This window comes from Terrapene carolina, unplaced genomic scaffold (assembly GCF_002925995.2).
Source record: "Terrapene carolina triunguis isolate 2854851 unplaced genomic scaffold, T_m_triunguis-2.0 Scaffold714, whole genome shotgun sequence".
In the NCBI taxonomy this organism is placed as follows: Eukaryota; Metazoa; Chordata; order Testudines; family Emydidae; genus Terrapene; species Terrapene triunguis.
In genome coordinates, this window is record NW_020665065.1 from 7,669,588 (window position 1) to 7,686,383 (window position 16,796).

The window sequence follows — 16,796 nt, forward strand, 5'->3', positions numbered from 1 at the left end:
GCGTTACCCTGCGCTCTTACACTGCAGGGATGCTAAGGGTCTGACAAAAGGCAGTTTATTAAAATCGAAGCCGAGTCTCCGACCATAACGTGCAGTTACGTGTAAGAGATGACACAACAGCAGGAGCCTGAGCGAGAGCGGGAGCCCCTTGTCTTGTTCCATCAAGCCTTGACGAGTGTGAGTAGACCCAGGACAGTTACTTGGCTTACAAGGCAGAAAGGTGATTTTTTTCTCACTCCACCTGCGGTTGGAGAGTCCAGCTGGGTTCATGGCATCCTTTCTAATAAAGGGTCAGCCGCAGGGACTTAACTGAGGCTCGGCTGATGATGGGGATGTGTGTGGGGCAGGCACAGAATTGTGCTCGGTCTCCCTGGGCTCTTTGAACCGCTCTGCAGGGCTAACAGGATTAAGAGCTTCCTTGAGTCCGTGAAGTGAGCAGATGTGAGCCAGACACGTGCAGAAAGGGGGCAGGTGTGTCGGGTGAGACAGTACTGTTTTCGCACATTCGCTGTATCTATCAGTGGCCGCACCCTGATGTTATTTGAACATAGGTTGCAGCACTATTTCTTCAGATGCCGGGAAGAGCTTCCAATGCCAGTGGCTATAACGAATCAAGAATCCGAGGGCAGGGGTCTGGGAATGACATTTCGCCAGATGGCTGGTATTCCAGCAGCTCCCCCTCCAGAACACCCTTCTTTGCTCCCTCTCTTTTCAGTGGCCAACATGCCAGGGGAGGAAACATCTTTATGTGGGCTGGGAATGTGGAGATACGTGCACAGGAATCAGTTTTGTAAGCCACAGCATCCTGGCTGATTTTAACTGTAGGGTTTTTAATTTTAATTAACTATGCGGTGATTAGTATTTATTAAGAAAGGAGTGCGGAGCAGAGACCTGGCCCTGCAGATTTACACAGGGCTTAGACACTGCAGCATTGCCCAGGCCACGCTTCTCAGTCTGGAACCAGAAGAGTTAAATCTCTCCTTAAGACAAAGGGTAATGCTGCCTCTGTGCATCTCTCTGAATGGACCTGAGCATACAGTCTCCCCAGGCCCATAGCAGTCAATCCTCTAGGATGCAAGCTGTGAATGGCAGGGACATGAAACTGACTTGAATCCTGCCTTATTTGCTGTTCAGCCTCAAGCCATCTCCATACATTTCTTATTTGGTCTCAGTGGGAAAGGGGAAACAAATCTCATTTTTCGGTGGAGGGAGGGGGAATGCTGGATTTTTCCCTTATCTCCCCTTTCTCTGATTTCATTTGTTTTTAGATACTGCAGTATTCTGTAGTGACGGCCCCAACCACCTCCCTCTAGTCCACTGTGATTGAACAAAATGCATTCCCCCTCTAAGTATCTGCATGGGTACGTTCCCAAGGATAAGACACACACAGGATCTTCCTATACTTGGACCTACTTCACAAATCCAGCTTAGAGCTCTAGGGCCCACATTTTGCTCTCGGTTACCCGAGCATAATTCTTTTGACGTCAAAGGAGTTACTTGGGAATTACACCGGAGTAACTGAGACCACAGTTTGGTCCAGGGCCTTTTTCTGACACCCCTCCCCCCTAAAAGGTGGTGGATTAGAAAAGAGAAAGTAGTGTTCAAGTAATGCACCCAAATATCATTTTTTTCCAGCTGTGTGCTTTTTAGAGGAGCCAGCTTCCAACACCAATCAAGGTGGATCTCAATTTCCTATTAGTAATATATGTAGGTTGCGTGTGTATATAGTAATAGTATTTATTTGTACTGTGGTAGCACCTAGGAACCTCTACCATGGACCAGAACCCCATTGTGCTAGGCACTATCTATCTCTCTAGCTACACACACTCTCTCTTTTTAAAGATAAGATTGGCCAAATAGAGGTTTTTGAAAGGCCAGGAAGTTCTCCAGGTGCTGTCGCCCTTGTTTTTGAAGTCTCAATACAGTTCACTTGTCACCTGATTTTTTTCCAGACAATCCTGTGAAATTATAATGGGGAGAAGGGGAATCACATGAACCATGTTTAGCCAATCAAAATTGGGAAAAGTGTAATAAAATACAAACATGCAGGGCTGAATTCACTCCACTGATGTCACTCCATTGATTTTTAGTGGATGCATATGGCCCATCTGTCCTTCTTGCATTCGTCAGCAAAATTCTCTCCTTGTTGTAATAAGCGTGTTTTTGTTTTGGGACAGCTGAAGAAGCCTGATTAACATATTTAGATCCCAAATTATACCTCTTCCCTAAAGTCGGGTACAACACAGTTGTCAAAGTTAAAGCGTATTTATCAGTAGTTTCCACTCTGTGGAACCTGAGAGCCCCCAGATCCCCCTTTAACTAAAACAGGAAATACCTGTGGTAGGTGTATGGTATCAGTTGGCAAATGTTGACTTTGAATGTTGACCACTGGAAATCTCATGCCCTAGCCTTGTCATGCATTTTTGAAAGAAGACATTGTTTGGTGGCTCACAGTGTTTCCACTAAAACAAACAGGCCAGATTCTGACTTCATTTACACAAGTGTCTTTCCGGAGTAATTCCACTGCAGCCAATAGATTTGGCTGTGGATGGAAGTGGGATCAGAATCCCTTCTGCCTTTTTTTGTAATGCTACATCAAAAGCATCCACAAAGGGGACCACATGGGCTTCACCCCCCCCCCCTTTATGGCAAGTAAATTTGGGGCCGAGTGGACCCCCTTTAAGTGGGAGCCTTACAGCGTAGCCTCTCCTGGCTAATTGGGCGTCACGCTGCCTTTTCAAGAAATGACTCAGTCTTCTCCCATTATATCTCCTCCTTCTCCACTAGTATTATTCTTATTATGATATCTCCCTGGCAAGCTGGCATCTCCGAACATGGAAATAACTCATCCTAATGAGACTGAAGTGCGTGTTGCCTAGCAACACAGCATCACTAGAGTCTCCATGCGCTGGGCTGGTAAAGGCACTTAAGTTAATGATGATGCTTTTTACTGTGGTGCGGCTGGGCCTCTGAATCTAGCAGAGTGGAGAGAAATATTTATGCTCAAGAGCATAAATTCACAGATCCCAAGGCTAGAGGGGACCATTGTGATCATCTAGTCTGACCCCCTGTATAACACAGGCCAGAGAGCTTCCCCCAAATAATTCCTAGAGCAGCGCTTTTAGAAAAAATCCCATCTTGATTTAAAAATAGCCAGTGATGGAGAATCCACCATGGCCCTTGGCATATTGTTCCAATGGTGAATTACTCTCACCATTAAAAATGTATGCCTTATGCCTAGTCTGAATTTGTCTAGCTTTAACTTCCAGCCATTGGATTGTCTTTTACCTTTCTCGGGATCATGTTATACCAGCAGGAGTTGGCTGCAGAGTACTATATAATGATGAAGGCAGCTTGCGGAAAGAACAGACTTCCTAGTACTGCAGGTTAGGTTGGAAAGTAATTCAGGCTCCGTGACCTGGTTTCCATCGGGCAGGAGATACTGCCCTCCACTGGTAGCAGAATTCCATGAGGATTTTCTGGGAACAGTTACTGGAGCCCTTTACCCTGCTCACGTGCTACCACAATGCATGAAATCTGTCGGGCACAGCAATACCAAACTCAGTAAGTCAGCTATCAGGGTGATAGATAGGTAAAGATGTGACTGGCAGTCTGTTTGCCAGGTGAATAAGTAAAGATCGGGGCTGGTGTGTGGAATGCACTAACTGGAAACAGGATTGGTGATTTCCTTCCTCCCTCCTGAAAACACCATCCATTGACCCTGTCCCCAGCTACATGGTGACGAGCTCATGTTTGCTCTGATCATGGGCTCATCCAGGGCAGGCAATTCCCAGTTACACAGAATAACTTAACCTCTGAACAGCACTTCACTGTCTGTTCACTGCCAATTGCAGATTGCACTTGAGGTTGGACATTTTCAACCATCAAGATACCAAGCCACCCACACTTTCTCTTCTTAGCTGCTAGGGTAGCCAGGGCTTTCATTGGAGGAGGAGCAGTGGTTAACTGCATGCGCATTACTAACACCTAACAATAGAAACAGCTAAGGATACTGGAGTGAGACTAATTAATGGCTCCCAGTTATTGCAGTAATGTGAGTGAGAGGATTCTGCTGGCATTGTTTTTCAGGGGTGCTGTGTGAAAATATGCCCAGCAGGAGACAGTGGTTTGTGGGTGAACTTTTAATACAAAAAATAATGACGTAAAACTGTCTTCAAAAAAGGGCTTATTTTGCCTAAACCTGGCTGATAAAACCCTAAGCCAGGAAACTGGAGTAATTTGGCACTGCAGTGAACAATCCCTCTGATTTAAGCACCACACCTCCCCCCACAAAAAAAAATCATTAGGGTGGGAAATACTCGAACTAACTGAATTTGTGAACACTTTCTCAGGCCATAAGACAACCCCAAAAATTGTGGAGAAGACTGTGAATAGCCATGACAGTGAGAGACAGGGAGCACTAAATGCAACCAGATAGAGCAAGCTTCTCATGGGCAGAGATCTGCCTCGACAGCTGTCCTGCACCACCTCCGCTATTTCAGCGCTAATTCTTAACCCAGCTCCACCCATGCACCCCACTCCCGAGCTCCAGCTCTTTCTGCTATTACGGTCCTTTCACCTGTTCTGGATCTGCCGGTATTCCTCCAGCCTGAGGAGTATCACCTCAGCTATGCCAGTCCTGGAATGCCACTCTGCTCTGCCACCACACCTGAGTCCTGACCAAACCTCTGGGCCGGAGTCTGGCCATCATGAGGATTACTTCCGAAAGAGGAAGTACTCTCAAGATGCAAACCAGCCTCCACTGAAAACACAGGCTGAGATCAGCAAACTTATTTTCTCTTGCAACCTAATCAAGGATTGGCGCATAGGCCTCCATTGAGGGAAAGGCTGCTTTAAATAACCCCTGCAGCCACAGAACCTTCTTACACGTGTTCACATGTTTCCCGGTTGGATATCCTCATGGTCCTAACACTGATGTGCTGTTTGGTGTCACCGTTTCCCATTTATCTGGCTGTTTTTACCGTGCCCCTTGCCCTAGTTCTTGTGGCGCTGAGCAGCACCAGCATGCCCTGATGTGTTTTCTCAACATGTTTCGACCTGCAGGACTTCTCCTACGATGACTCCAAAGTGGAATTTAATGTCGATGCCCCCAATGGAGTGGTGATGGAAGGGTACCTCTTCAAGAGAGCAAGCAATGCTTTCAAAACATGGAATCGGTAAGTAACGTGTATCCCAACTGATAACTGGATGAGGGCTCTGAATGCATCTCCAGCCTGGCAGCGCACACTTGGCTACAACTCAGCAGGTGTTTTCCTTTGTTTAAGTGGCTTCATCAGCTCCAGGCCCACACAGAGAAGTGATGTTGGGTTGATGCAGAGTTGTCTGTCAGTGCAGCATCCCTTAACTCTTTGTGTGCTGAACTTGTGAAGTCACTTAATATAAGAAGGGTCCTGTGATGCTGGCATGTTCTAAACAGAAAGGTTTAGGCTCAGTAAAAGGAGCTGGATGTTATGTATTTTATAGGTAGTGAAGATCGTCTGCAAAATAAACTGGCTTCTCCTGGCCCTGCAAATGTTTGTGGGACCATTCAGCTCTCCCACTGAAAGTCAGTGAATCTTTCTTTTGTTATCACTTCTTTATTTTACCAGCTACCTGCAGTCTGGTCCATCAGGGCCCAGGGTCACCATGGAAATAGTACAGTGGGAGACCTTACATGCATTGGCATTAGCCTAGTTCGTTCTTTGCTAAGAACTGGTATAATCCTAAAGGGTGAACCAGTGCAGTCAGCCTGCCTGCAGTTTGCCGCCTCTTGGTAAGTGACAGCGAAAACCTTCCATCTTAAGACAACCACCAGGCTTCATGCAGGGAGCGTAGGACACAAAGCAGCTGGAGCCTTGCCCCAGGAAAGCTGTATGCTTGTAACCATCAAGAGAAACATCTAACACAGCAGGACAAGCCTGGCTTTCAAGAGCTGCTAGTATCCAACCTCCCTGGGAGGTGGGAGCCTGGAAATGTCAGGATCTGGCTCCTCTGGGCACTGCCCCTTCTCTCGGTCACTTATAAATATTTCAGATGACGGGTCATTGGGGATGCAGTTAAATAAATGCCTCCTGCTCAGCTCAGGAGGCTCCCCAGCTCCCAGGTGAATTGCAAGCAAAGCGGGTTTCAGGTTCTCTCCTCAATCAATATTTGTGTGTGTCTAGGAACCCTTGTGATAGTCAATGGGCCGGATTTATGCTGGTGCAGTTAAGAGCAGAATTCAAACCATTGGATTCTATTATTAGTACATCAGATCAATGCCCCCCTTGACCCACTCATGCTTTCCCCTCTCACCTGGCAGTGCAGTGATATAATACCTAGAGGTCACCTGTCTGTCCAAGTTCAGGGTAATTTCTGCGGCTAGGTAGAAGTTTGAAACAAACAAGCAGTTCACCACGTCCCTGTATTTTTGTGCAGAAACTGTTGGTTTTATGCCTAGAGACCGGTAAGCTGGGGTAAGCCCCTCCCTCCCGAAACCTTCACCCCCAACTCAAGCTGGGCCTTTCTTGCCGTTCCAAACCAGTTTGTCTGATGTTCTTAGCCCCAGTGTTGCCATCTGCATGGCATTCAAGTGCATTCTCTGCACTTCAAGGTTTCCTGAGGCACCAGAAGCCAAAGCGCCAGATTGTGAAGAGAACAGCTGTTCTTGTGAGATTTCCAGCCCCCGGCTACAGAGGTTTGGATTTGGCGATTGCTAACCTGTGAACTACAGGGCACTCCTCTGAGCTGAATTTATGAACCATTTACGGTTTTCCCCGCAGTATTTCCAATGCAGAGCTTTGGCTCTATTCTCAGCCTTTCACTCAGCAGAGCCAGGCTTCCTGATGCAAAAGGCCACCACCCCATTCCACTATGTGTCAGATTAATGATGAGCTCCTACACTGCAGGATAAGTGAGTCCCCATCTCACCCCTGCTGACGATCCATGGGAGTTCTGAGCAAGGTACCCCATTCCCCTCAAGGCAGCTATTCACAGCTGTACATATCCCCATAGAGCCCAACTATTCATAGTCATCCATATCTCCCCACAGCCCAGCTATTCACAGTCATCCATATACCCCCACAGCCCAACTATTCACAGCCATCCGTATCTTCCCACAGCCCAACTATTCACAGTCATCCATATCTCCCCACAGCCCAGCTATTCACAGCCATCCATATACCCCCACAGCCCAGCTATTCACAGCTGTACATACCCCCCACAGCCCAGCTATTCACAGCCATCCGTATCCCCCCACCTCAGCTATTCACAGTCATCTGTATCCCCCCACAGCTCAGCTATTCACAGCCATGCATATCCCCCTCACCGTGGGTGGGAAGATACTATGGTGATTTTAAGGGCCCTGGGAGGAAGTCCCTGTTGGAAACTTACACAGAAGGATACTGGATGAAGAAGACCCCTGAGGTCAGAATGAGATCCAGCACCATAGTCCAGAGCATTCCTGGATGCTAATGCCCCAGCTAAGAAACCAAACAGGAGGAGATACAGTGCTGTGAGGAGCAGCATCCAGGATCAAACAGCTGGGAAGGGAGCTTTCCACTTGGCTTCATGTGACAGCAAAGCTGCTTGAGAATATGTCGTTGCCATTGCCAGAGAGAATGGCTGTCACCAGGTGGAGCTCAAAGTGCTGCAGCTCCAAACACACTCAGGGGCTGATCAAAAGGGGCTTTCAAGCAGGCAGAATGGCCTCAGGTCTCCTGCGTTGCTCTGTTTTCTGGCAGACGCATCAAGCAGTGGCGGATTAATAATTTTGCCGCCCCTAGGCCGGGAAATAATTGCCGCCCTGGCCCCGCCCCGACTCCACCCTTTTCCCGCCCCCATTCCAACCCCCTCCCCAAAGTCCCCATCCCCGTCCCCGCCTCTTCCCCCAGCGCACGGCGTTCCCCCTCCTCTGCCGCGAAACAGCTGTTTCGTGGCGCAAGCGCTGGGAGGGGAGAGAAATTGGACACGGCGGCGCGCTTGCAGAGGAGGCGGAGGTGAGCTGGAGCAGGGGGGCAGGGCGTGGAGGGGAGCTTCCGCCCCTGCAAATTTGCCGCCCTAGGCCTAGGCCTTGTCGGCCTAGGCAATAATACGGAGCTGGCATCAAGTCCTTTACAATCGGCACCTTTTATCTATGAGCAATGTCTCAAGCAAGGAGCTGAAAACAGAATCCTCTCTTGCCTCATTTTCCCAGGGTACCGAATTCCTTTGCGTGTCAAGCGTGTGGTAGATGCTTTAAATAATCCACTGTCTATAGCATAGCTGCAGCATGGCTTCTTCCCCCAAACTGTCCAAGCCCTGTAGGAGTTTCAGTCTGACTCGAGTGCCCCTACTTAACGAGTAACCCTAGAAACGTTATGCAGAGAGTTTGCGATAAATGCAGGGTTTTTGTTTGCTCAAACAGAAGGGCCACATGTTTTGTAGACACGATTTAGGAGGCTTCTTTGAAAATCGGGCCCATATAGTTCATATTAAACACCAGCGACCCAAAACAATGGGAGAGTTTGACTTATTCTCACGCCAGCCAAAACATCCAGATTCAAGGCCTTTGAGCTCTTCCCTCACCCTGGTGTGCGCCCAGATATTTCAACACAGCCTCCATGGGATGTAACAATATGGATTGCTGTCAATTCCCTCAGCTCCCCCATGACAAAACAGGCTCTTTGTGGCTAAATCACAGGAATGAAGTGAGAACACCCCGGTTATAATCCCAACTCTGATACTGACTCTTTGTGGCCTTGGGCAAAGCACTTAATCTGGGTGTGCGCGTGCCTTCGTTTTTCAGCTGTAAAGTGCTCTTCAGTGCTATGGTGATACGTGCTATAGGAAAACCGTGGAGTGGGGGACGGATGGCTAGGCCTCACAACGTCCCTTCGGATTTTGGTGAAAGTCAGAAAACCGGAAAGGCCGGATTTCCACAAATCGAATTGTTAGGATTCGAAAGGCTCTAGATACAGGGGTGGGGCAGGGCTCTCCCATAGGACAGTGGCTGGCGAGCAAAGTCGCTCTGGATACATGGTTGAGGCAGTGACCTCACAGATGCCTGTGGCTGGGGAGCAGAGTCACTGTGGATACAGGGGAAAGCCAGTGATCTTAGGGTTAGGGGTCAAAGGTTGGGGTTAGGGCTCAGGCATCACAGAGCATCCTCTGCCTGCAGCATCAAATGGGTCCACTGTGATTTTAGTCAAAATCAGGCTGCTGGAAGCCTTTTGCACTCCCCTCTGCTCCCTGGCCTGCTCCTTCTCCCCAAGGCGGCCCTGTCATCCCCACTTCTCTCAGCCAGGCTTCTCCCTCCCGCCACAAACTCCCAAGTGGGGGGTAAGAGGTCTGGCCTACTTAAGAAACAAAGTGTACAACTCTGATGTTATCCCTCCCCATCTTTCTGTCTTTCTTCCCGTATGTCAATGTTTCTGTAGAAGTATCGAGGACACTTGTCACCCCAGTGTCTCGATGCCAAATACAATAATCCATTAACATTGCAAAGCACTTCTTTAGTCTCAGAAGGAAGATAAGTCTTATTCCCACCCTGGTCTTTCCCACAATCCCTAAAATCAATGGCACATGTTGTAAGTGCAGAGGCGATGTCCTGTTCTGCAGGGAAAAGGAGCTTGCATCTCCCCCCGCCCCCTAGCTTTGGCACTGTTCACTTGCTCTGATGCCTCTTTCTTTCCTCTCTCTCCTCAGGAGGTGGTTCTCCATACAGAACAGCCAGCTGGTCTACCAGAAGAAGCTAAAGGTCAGTGAGCATATCTCAGATGGCATTAGCAGATTAGCCAACTTGTCTGATGTCCTGCTGTTCTGGGGACTTGGGCACCATGGGGGAAAGAAGAATTGGATCAGATGAAGATCTGACAGCAAACCCGGTCTGAAATTTCCAATCAGATAATATTACACTCAGAACCCAAGCTGCTCTGACAACCAAAGGACAGCGGCTGGTGTTTATAATGACCCCAGTCTTGCTGCCCGACAGAGTAACGGAGAGGTGATGTGCTGAGTAACTCCGTTCCTGCCCGGGTTTGATATGCCACCTTTGGACGGTGGGTGCTCCATGGGGCAATCTCCGTTCCCGTCAGGAGGTAGTGGGCTCAATCGGCAGGGCTCAGAAAGTGGGCTTGGTTACTCCTTTGTCTGTCTGAGAGGAAAAGAGGCAGGAGACAGCACTGTTGTATGCTGAAATCCAGCACAATGGCACGGTCTGTGGGGCTTCCCTCTGAGCTGGTATCTCCCAGGCTGTGGTATTATTGCTATTAATTTGTATAACTGTAGCACCTGGAGCCCCAGTCATGGACCACACTCCATAGTGCTAGGCACTGTACACACACAGAACACAAAGACGGCCTTTGCCCCAAAGAGTTTGCAATCTCACTATAAGACAGGAGGCAACAAATGGATTCAGACAGACAGACAGACGGGGGGAGTACTGGGAAACAATGAGACAGCATTGATCAGCATGATAGTCCGTGGTCGCCTGACACCTACTGAAGATCAGTCTGCAGTTGTGTTGATTGTGTTCTCCTGGATTTGGTAGGGAAATGAGCTCCAGGGATGGGCCCTCTGGCTTGTATACACAATGATCTCCCCACCAACACACACACACACACACACACAATCTCCCTCCTCTCCCCCCCCCCCCCCCACAAGACCCTTTGTCCACAACTCAAGACAAATTGTAGCTGAGTTTTGAAAAGCTTGTTCCTCCTGTTAGATATCAGGTCCCTGCTCTTCGGGGTTCCTGCTGGTTTGGCATGTGCTAAAATACCATGAGATCGCCGGTTCTCAAAGGATTTCCAGCCTGGCCCTAAACTGGAAGCACCAGAAACGTCAGGAGAGAATCGTTATGGGATTTGCCTTTGCCTGCCCAGTCTTGCAGACCAAAGAAGGTTGGCTGGGTCAGCAAAAGTGCTGAATAGGATGGGGATTCAGAGAGGAGTGTAAAGTCACCCGCTCTCTTCCTTTCAGGATGTCCTCACGGTGGTGGTGGAAGATCTGCGGCTCTGTACTGTCAAGCCCTGCGAAGACATAGAGAGAAGGTTTTGCTTTGAGGTCGTCTCACCGAGCAAGTAAGTTTTGCGGCTCTTCTAAGCTGCAGAATGCAAGACTGGGACCGTATATGGGGTTGTAAGATACCCAGCAAGTAGATTCTGACCTGGGGACCTCCTTGCCTGCACTCAGAGTTGCAGTCCTATCAGTGGGCGATTTTTTTCAACCAGACGCTGAGCGGTGTTTGGAGACGGCCTGTCGGGATGGGGAGCTGCCAAAGCTGCTGAATAATGCATGAAGGGAATGTAGAAGGGTCTGGGCCTGCCTCACAAAGTGCTGAGTCACCAGCATGGCTCCCCAAGAAGCAGCCGGCTGCTGGTGGCATTAAAAGCATCAGAGTGGAGGGAGCAGGTGTGTGAGGGGAAGGAGCGTATAAGTGGGAGGATGCCGGTGGGCGGGGGGGGGGAGAAAGGGGGAGTGTGTGTGTTGGGAGGAAAGGAGGGATTTTCTGTGTGGGTGGAGGAGGAGGAAGACGGAGTACGTGGTGCGAGGGGGAGGGAGTAGGGGGCTGATGAGGGAGGGAACTTGTGAGGGGAGGGTTGCAAGTGTGTGGTGAGGGGAAGCCGAGATGTGTGTGTGGTTGGCGGCATCCATAATGCATTTCCCCCCAGCTGTGAGTGTCCTATCAGGAGGCCATGGTGCTGTCACCCCTTAACGGGCGGGCTGAGCTCCAGAAGTGGGGGCATTGCTCAGGCTGCGTGGGGATCAAGGAGCACTCGAGCCTCACTGCTCTGCTGAGGCTGGAGAGGGGGATTCATTCCGCTGTTTACTCCGAAACCTAATGAGAGCAGCACGGTGGGCAGTGAACAGCTGGTGTGAGGGAAACAGAGGCACCCACTGAGGAGAGGAACGGTCACATTCCTGTTTTCCACCCACCCTCTATGTATCTGGGAGTGGTGGGGGTGAAAGCAGGGCTGCTTTAATGAACTGGGGCGGGGTGAGAAGTGAGGGCTTCTCTGAGGTTAATTTTGCCCCAAGCCATGCCTGGTAACTTCACGTCCTTACCACGCATCTCCAAACCATACCATCGTCACCCTTGGTGAAGCTAGGCTGTGAGGCTGATTATAAACTCAGGCACCTCGCCGTGTTGCGGCTTCCCAGGTCCCATACCCCAAGCCCTTTTTCTCATGCCAACCAGCGTCTCTTATGCCTCTCCCCTACCCAGGAGCTGCATGCTGCAGGCTGACTCGGAGAAGCTGCGCCAGGCCTGGATCCAAGCGGTTCAAGCCAGCATTGCCTCCGCTTACAGAGAGAGCCCAGACAGCTACTCCATCGAAGTGAGTCCGGGGGCAGGGACAGGTGCTCGCAAGCTGTCGCAGCGCCACTGCCGGGCATGGGCTCTTGTTCGCACGTATGGGTGTGCAAATGATGACAGCGCCGGCCCAAAGGCAACTGTAGTTTAGCAAACGAAAGGCAAGCTTACAAAGCAGTGGGGGGGGGGGCGTGATGGAGTGCAGTCCTGAAGCCCCCACCTTCCTCCTGTCCTCCAGAGAGTCCCTGCAGAGCAGGATGTACTCCCCCGGGGAACACTGAGGGGAATTCACTCTCTGGTAAGATGAGACAACACAAGGCAGCGGTCCGTTACACACCATGCAATCATTTGTGTGCTGCCAGCCTTGGTGTGTATTAATGGGGGGAAGAGAGGGTTGTGCTGTGTAGCGCCATCTGCTGACAGAAGTCACTAGTACAGGTGGAAGATTCACGCTTCCCTTCATTCACATCCCCAAACTCCGATTCAAAGGGAGTAAACAGATCGGGGTATCCTCAACCCTCCCTTCCCTTGGCTGACACCAGCTCAGGTTTGTCTAGCTGACTTTTTTCACCTGTGACGGTTACATAAAAAGCCCACACTGGGATTTTAATGCCCCCCCACCCCAGTGCTTCCCAGTATGATTCTGTAATGTCTCCCTGGAATGGCAGAGCAAGTTCTAACGAACCCATCGGCCCGCCTCTCTGCCTGCACCACACGGAACTCCTCCGCATCTGTCCGCCGGCAGAGCACACAGCGACTCCCCTTCTCTCTCTCTGCAGAGACTGGACCGGACCGCCTCCCCTTCCACCAGCAGCATCGACTCTGCCACTGACTCCCGGGAGCGGAGTCTGAAGGGGGAGAGCATCTTGCAGAGGGTCCAGAGCATCCCTGGAAATGACCAGTGCTGTGACTGTGGCCAGGCAGATCCCCGCTGGGCCAGTATCAACCTGGGCGTTCTGCTGTGCATCGAGTGCTCTGGGATCCACAGGTACTGTGTGTGCGCTGCTCGCCCAGCCTGAGCGCCTGGCGGCTTTGCCTGCCTGCCGCTGAGGGAGCTCTGGTTGGAGCTGGTCTATCATGTGTATACAGTCAGGTTCAAAGGTCATAGAACACTCCTGAGTGTGTGTGTGTGTGTGTGGGAGGGAGGGAGAGAGAAAGAGTGAGGGACACAGAACAGGATGTGTGTGTGTGATACACTCACTCTACGGGTACTATATACTGCTGTGTACCCACACACGTATTAGGCCTTGGCTACACTGGCGCTGTACAGCGCTGCAACTTGCTGCGCTCAGGGGTGTGAAAACGCCCCCCTCTGAGCACAGCGAGTGCAGCGCTGTAAAGCGCCAGTGTAATCAGAGCCTGCAGCGCTGCAAGCTACTCCCCTCGGAGAGGTGGAGTACATACAGCACTGCGAGAGCTCTCTCGCAGCGCTGGCGGTGCGACTACACTCGCGCTTCACAGCACTGTCGCGGCAGCGCTGTGAAGTCCCGAGTGTAGCCAAGGCCTGAGTCTCTATCTACATCATATGCAGCATTGATATATATAGACAGGGCAACCAGATAGCAACTGTGAAAAAATGAGATGGGGGGGGGGCAGGGTAATAGGCGCCTATATAAGAAAAAGTCCCAAAAAACGGGACTGTCCCTTTAAAAATGGGACATCTGGTCACCCTATATATAGAGGATCCAGCACATGGCCTACAACCACATAGCAATAAATGTAATCTCTTGGCTGTGGTAAAATACTTACCATATTTCACCTACAGAGCATTTTACAGACACTAACTAATAAAATCTTCAGCAGTTATAGAAGCTATTATGATCTCTACTGCCAGCTACCCTGTCCTAGAATGTATGAAGAACTTAGTGGTTAAAACTGGGAGTCAGGCGATCTAGACTCTATTCCCAACTGCTACTGACTTACTCTGTGACCCTGGGGAAGTCACTTACCCGGTCTGTGCCTTACTGTCTACATTTCTAAAATGGGAATAATCCCTGCACACTTTTGTAAAGTGCGTTGAGATCCGTGGGGGGAAAGGTGCTATACACGTGTAAATTATTAGTAGTATTATTAGCATCCTCTGTGATAACAAACCCTGTGTGTGTTGTGCAACCCAGCTCTCACAAACAACCCTACAATAACAAGCCAGCACTCACATGCAATAGTGGAATGCAAGTGTCAAGTAGGGAAACCTCGTTCCATTCCAGATTTCCTAGGACGGACTGTAAGTAAGGAGAATAAAAATAAAAATAATTCAGTGCCAAATAACTCAACCGGGCGCCTCTTTCGTTTGAGGAATTCACTGGGAACCCCTCCAGGAGAGGGGGCAGTTCTGTGTGTGTGGAATTCTCTCCCTCTCTAAATCGATTCCTTTTGCTGCATACGTAAGACCTGGGTTTGCCCTCATTCACCCTGTGATCCGCTCGCCGTTCTGCTTTGTTGCATAGAGTCTGTTTGGCAGCCTATAACCCGTCTCTGTCTCCCCTTTGGTTCTCTAGGAGTCTGGGCGTTCACTGTTCCAAAGTCCGCTCTCTCACGCTGGATTCCTGGGAGCCGGAGTTACTGAAAGTGAGTGCTGATTTTCAGGCTGAGGAAGTGGGGAGGGAGTCCTTGGTGGGGGGCTGAGGGGGAGCCGGAAGGCGGCTGCTCTCCTGACTGCTTTGTCCCTCACTTGGTGTATCGCAGCTAATGTGTGAGCTGGGGAACAGCACCATGAACCAGATTTACGAGGCACAGTGCGAAGCGCTGGGACTTAAGAAGCCCACTCCGGGGAGCTCCAGGTAAGTCGGAGCCCATCCAGCCCTCAGTCCGGTTTGGGAATGACTCCCCGCAGATCTGTCTTTGAGGTGCAGGCCAGCAGGGAGTCAGTAGATCTGTATGGAAGTGTTGTAGCAAATGGAAAGGGAGATCAGCTTTGCCCTACCCCGGCCAGCTACACAGCATGGCCTGCTGCTGACTGCCCCAGAAAACGAGCGGCTCTGATCCGTTCTCACCGCCTGTTCGTTTTGCTTCTTGGAAAGGACTATTTTTAGGTCTTTATGACAGATCCTGTTCTCCCATCCCCCTCAGCTTTTGCTCCCTCCACAGTTCTGGCCTCCTTGAAGGCACTCCCGTTGGCCCAGCCATGCCCTGGCCTCTGCCTTCAGCCCCTTTCAGAGCACTGCCGCTCCAGAGCATGTCCTCCAGCCTAGACCTGCAAGTCACTGGGAGCTGCGGCTGCTCAGCGTCTCTGAAAACCAGGCCATTTGTTTAGAAGCCTGACTTTCGTCCCCTAGGTTGGAGCATTCTGCCTTTAGTGAAAAGAACAGGAGTACTTGTGGCACCTTAGAGACTAACAAATTTATTTCAGCATAAGCTTTCGTGGGCTACAGCTCACTTCTTCAGATGCATAGAGTGGAACACACAAACAGAAGATATGTATACATACAGAGAACATGAGAAGGTGGAAGTACACATACCAATTGTAGATTGGCCTCTTACAATTGGTATGCGTACTTCCACCTTTTCATGTTCTCTGTATGTATAAATATCTTCTGTTTGTGTGTTCCACTCTATGCATCTGAAGAAGTGGGCTGTAGCCCACGAAAGCTTATGCCGAAATAAATTGGTTAGTCTCTAAGGTGCCACAAGTACTCCTGTTCTTTTTGCGGCTACAGACTAACACGACTGCTACTTTGAAACCTGCCTTTAGTGACATGCCCAAGACCACAGAGTGAGTCAGTGGCAGAGCTAGCAACAGAACTCCGGTATCCTGACTCTTCGCGCCTGGCTCTTCCTGGCCTCGCCTCTCCCATAGTCATTTACAAAGTGGGTGTAAAATCCAGCCTCACAAGGTCCAAGGCACTGGGGAGCCGGGCCCAGGATGCTCTGCCCTGATCACCCGAGCTTAGCAGCAACCCTGCTGTGCCCCACCCTAGGAAACAAGCCTGGTGTTACATTTTTCACTGGCCTGAGCATCAGGGGCATGAACTGTCCCAGCGCCGTGGGAGGCCAGCCCCTCCCCATGTGCTCTCAGGGTTCGCGGTGTGAGAAGAGCCTGCAGTTGCCAGGCTCTCTCGTTGGTAGGTTTAAATGAGCCACCTGTGGCACAGTAAATGCCTTTTCCTGCACTGCCCTCAGGCAAGACAAGGAAGCCTGGATCAAGGTCAAGTACGTGGAGAAGAAGTTCCTCAAGAAGTTGCCTACTGGGGAGGCCCTGGCGGAGAACGAGAGGAAACCCCGGCGCTGGAGCGTGAAGAAATGCCAGCGGCACAACAGCACCACAAAAGCACCTACGGCTCGTCGGAAGTACCGGCATGAGGCAGGAAATGCATCGCCGGCCCCGCTCTCATCAGGTGGGAACTCATTCCCCTCCTTTCTTTCCTATATACTGTGCTGCAGCTGCCTTTCCACCCCCACCTTTGTGTGTGTGTGTGTGTGTGTGTGTGTGTGTGTGTGGGCACAACGCCATCCTCTACTGTAAAAACAACAAGGAGTCTGGTGGCACCTTAAAGACTAACAGATTTTTTCCTCTACTGTAGGTAGA

General features: G+C 50.3%; 1 protein-coding gene across 3 annotated transcripts in view; it reads left to right on the forward strand.

Moving 5' to 3' along the window:
* Positions 1-16,796, forward strand: part of ACAP3 (ArfGAP with coiled-coil, ankyrin repeat and PH domains 3) — a 163,063-nt gene that overhangs the window by 122,628 nt on the left and 23,639 nt on the right. For all 3 annotated transcript variants that reach the window (XM_026659946.1, XM_026659947.1, XM_026659948.1), the window contains exons 11-18: positions 5,065-5,177; positions 9,664-9,715; positions 10,939-11,039; positions 12,185-12,296; positions 13,051-13,259; positions 14,770-14,839; positions 14,957-15,051; positions 16,391-16,605. In XM_026659946.1, coding sequence (XP_026515731.1) covers positions 5,065-5,177; positions 9,664-9,715; positions 10,939-11,039; positions 12,185-12,296; positions 13,051-13,259; positions 14,770-14,839; positions 14,957-15,051; positions 16,391-16,605 — 967 coding nt within the window. The remainder of the gene's footprint in view (positions 1-5,064; positions 5,178-9,663; positions 9,716-10,938; positions 11,040-12,184; positions 12,297-13,050; positions 13,260-14,769; positions 14,840-14,956; positions 15,052-16,390; positions 16,606-16,796) is intronic.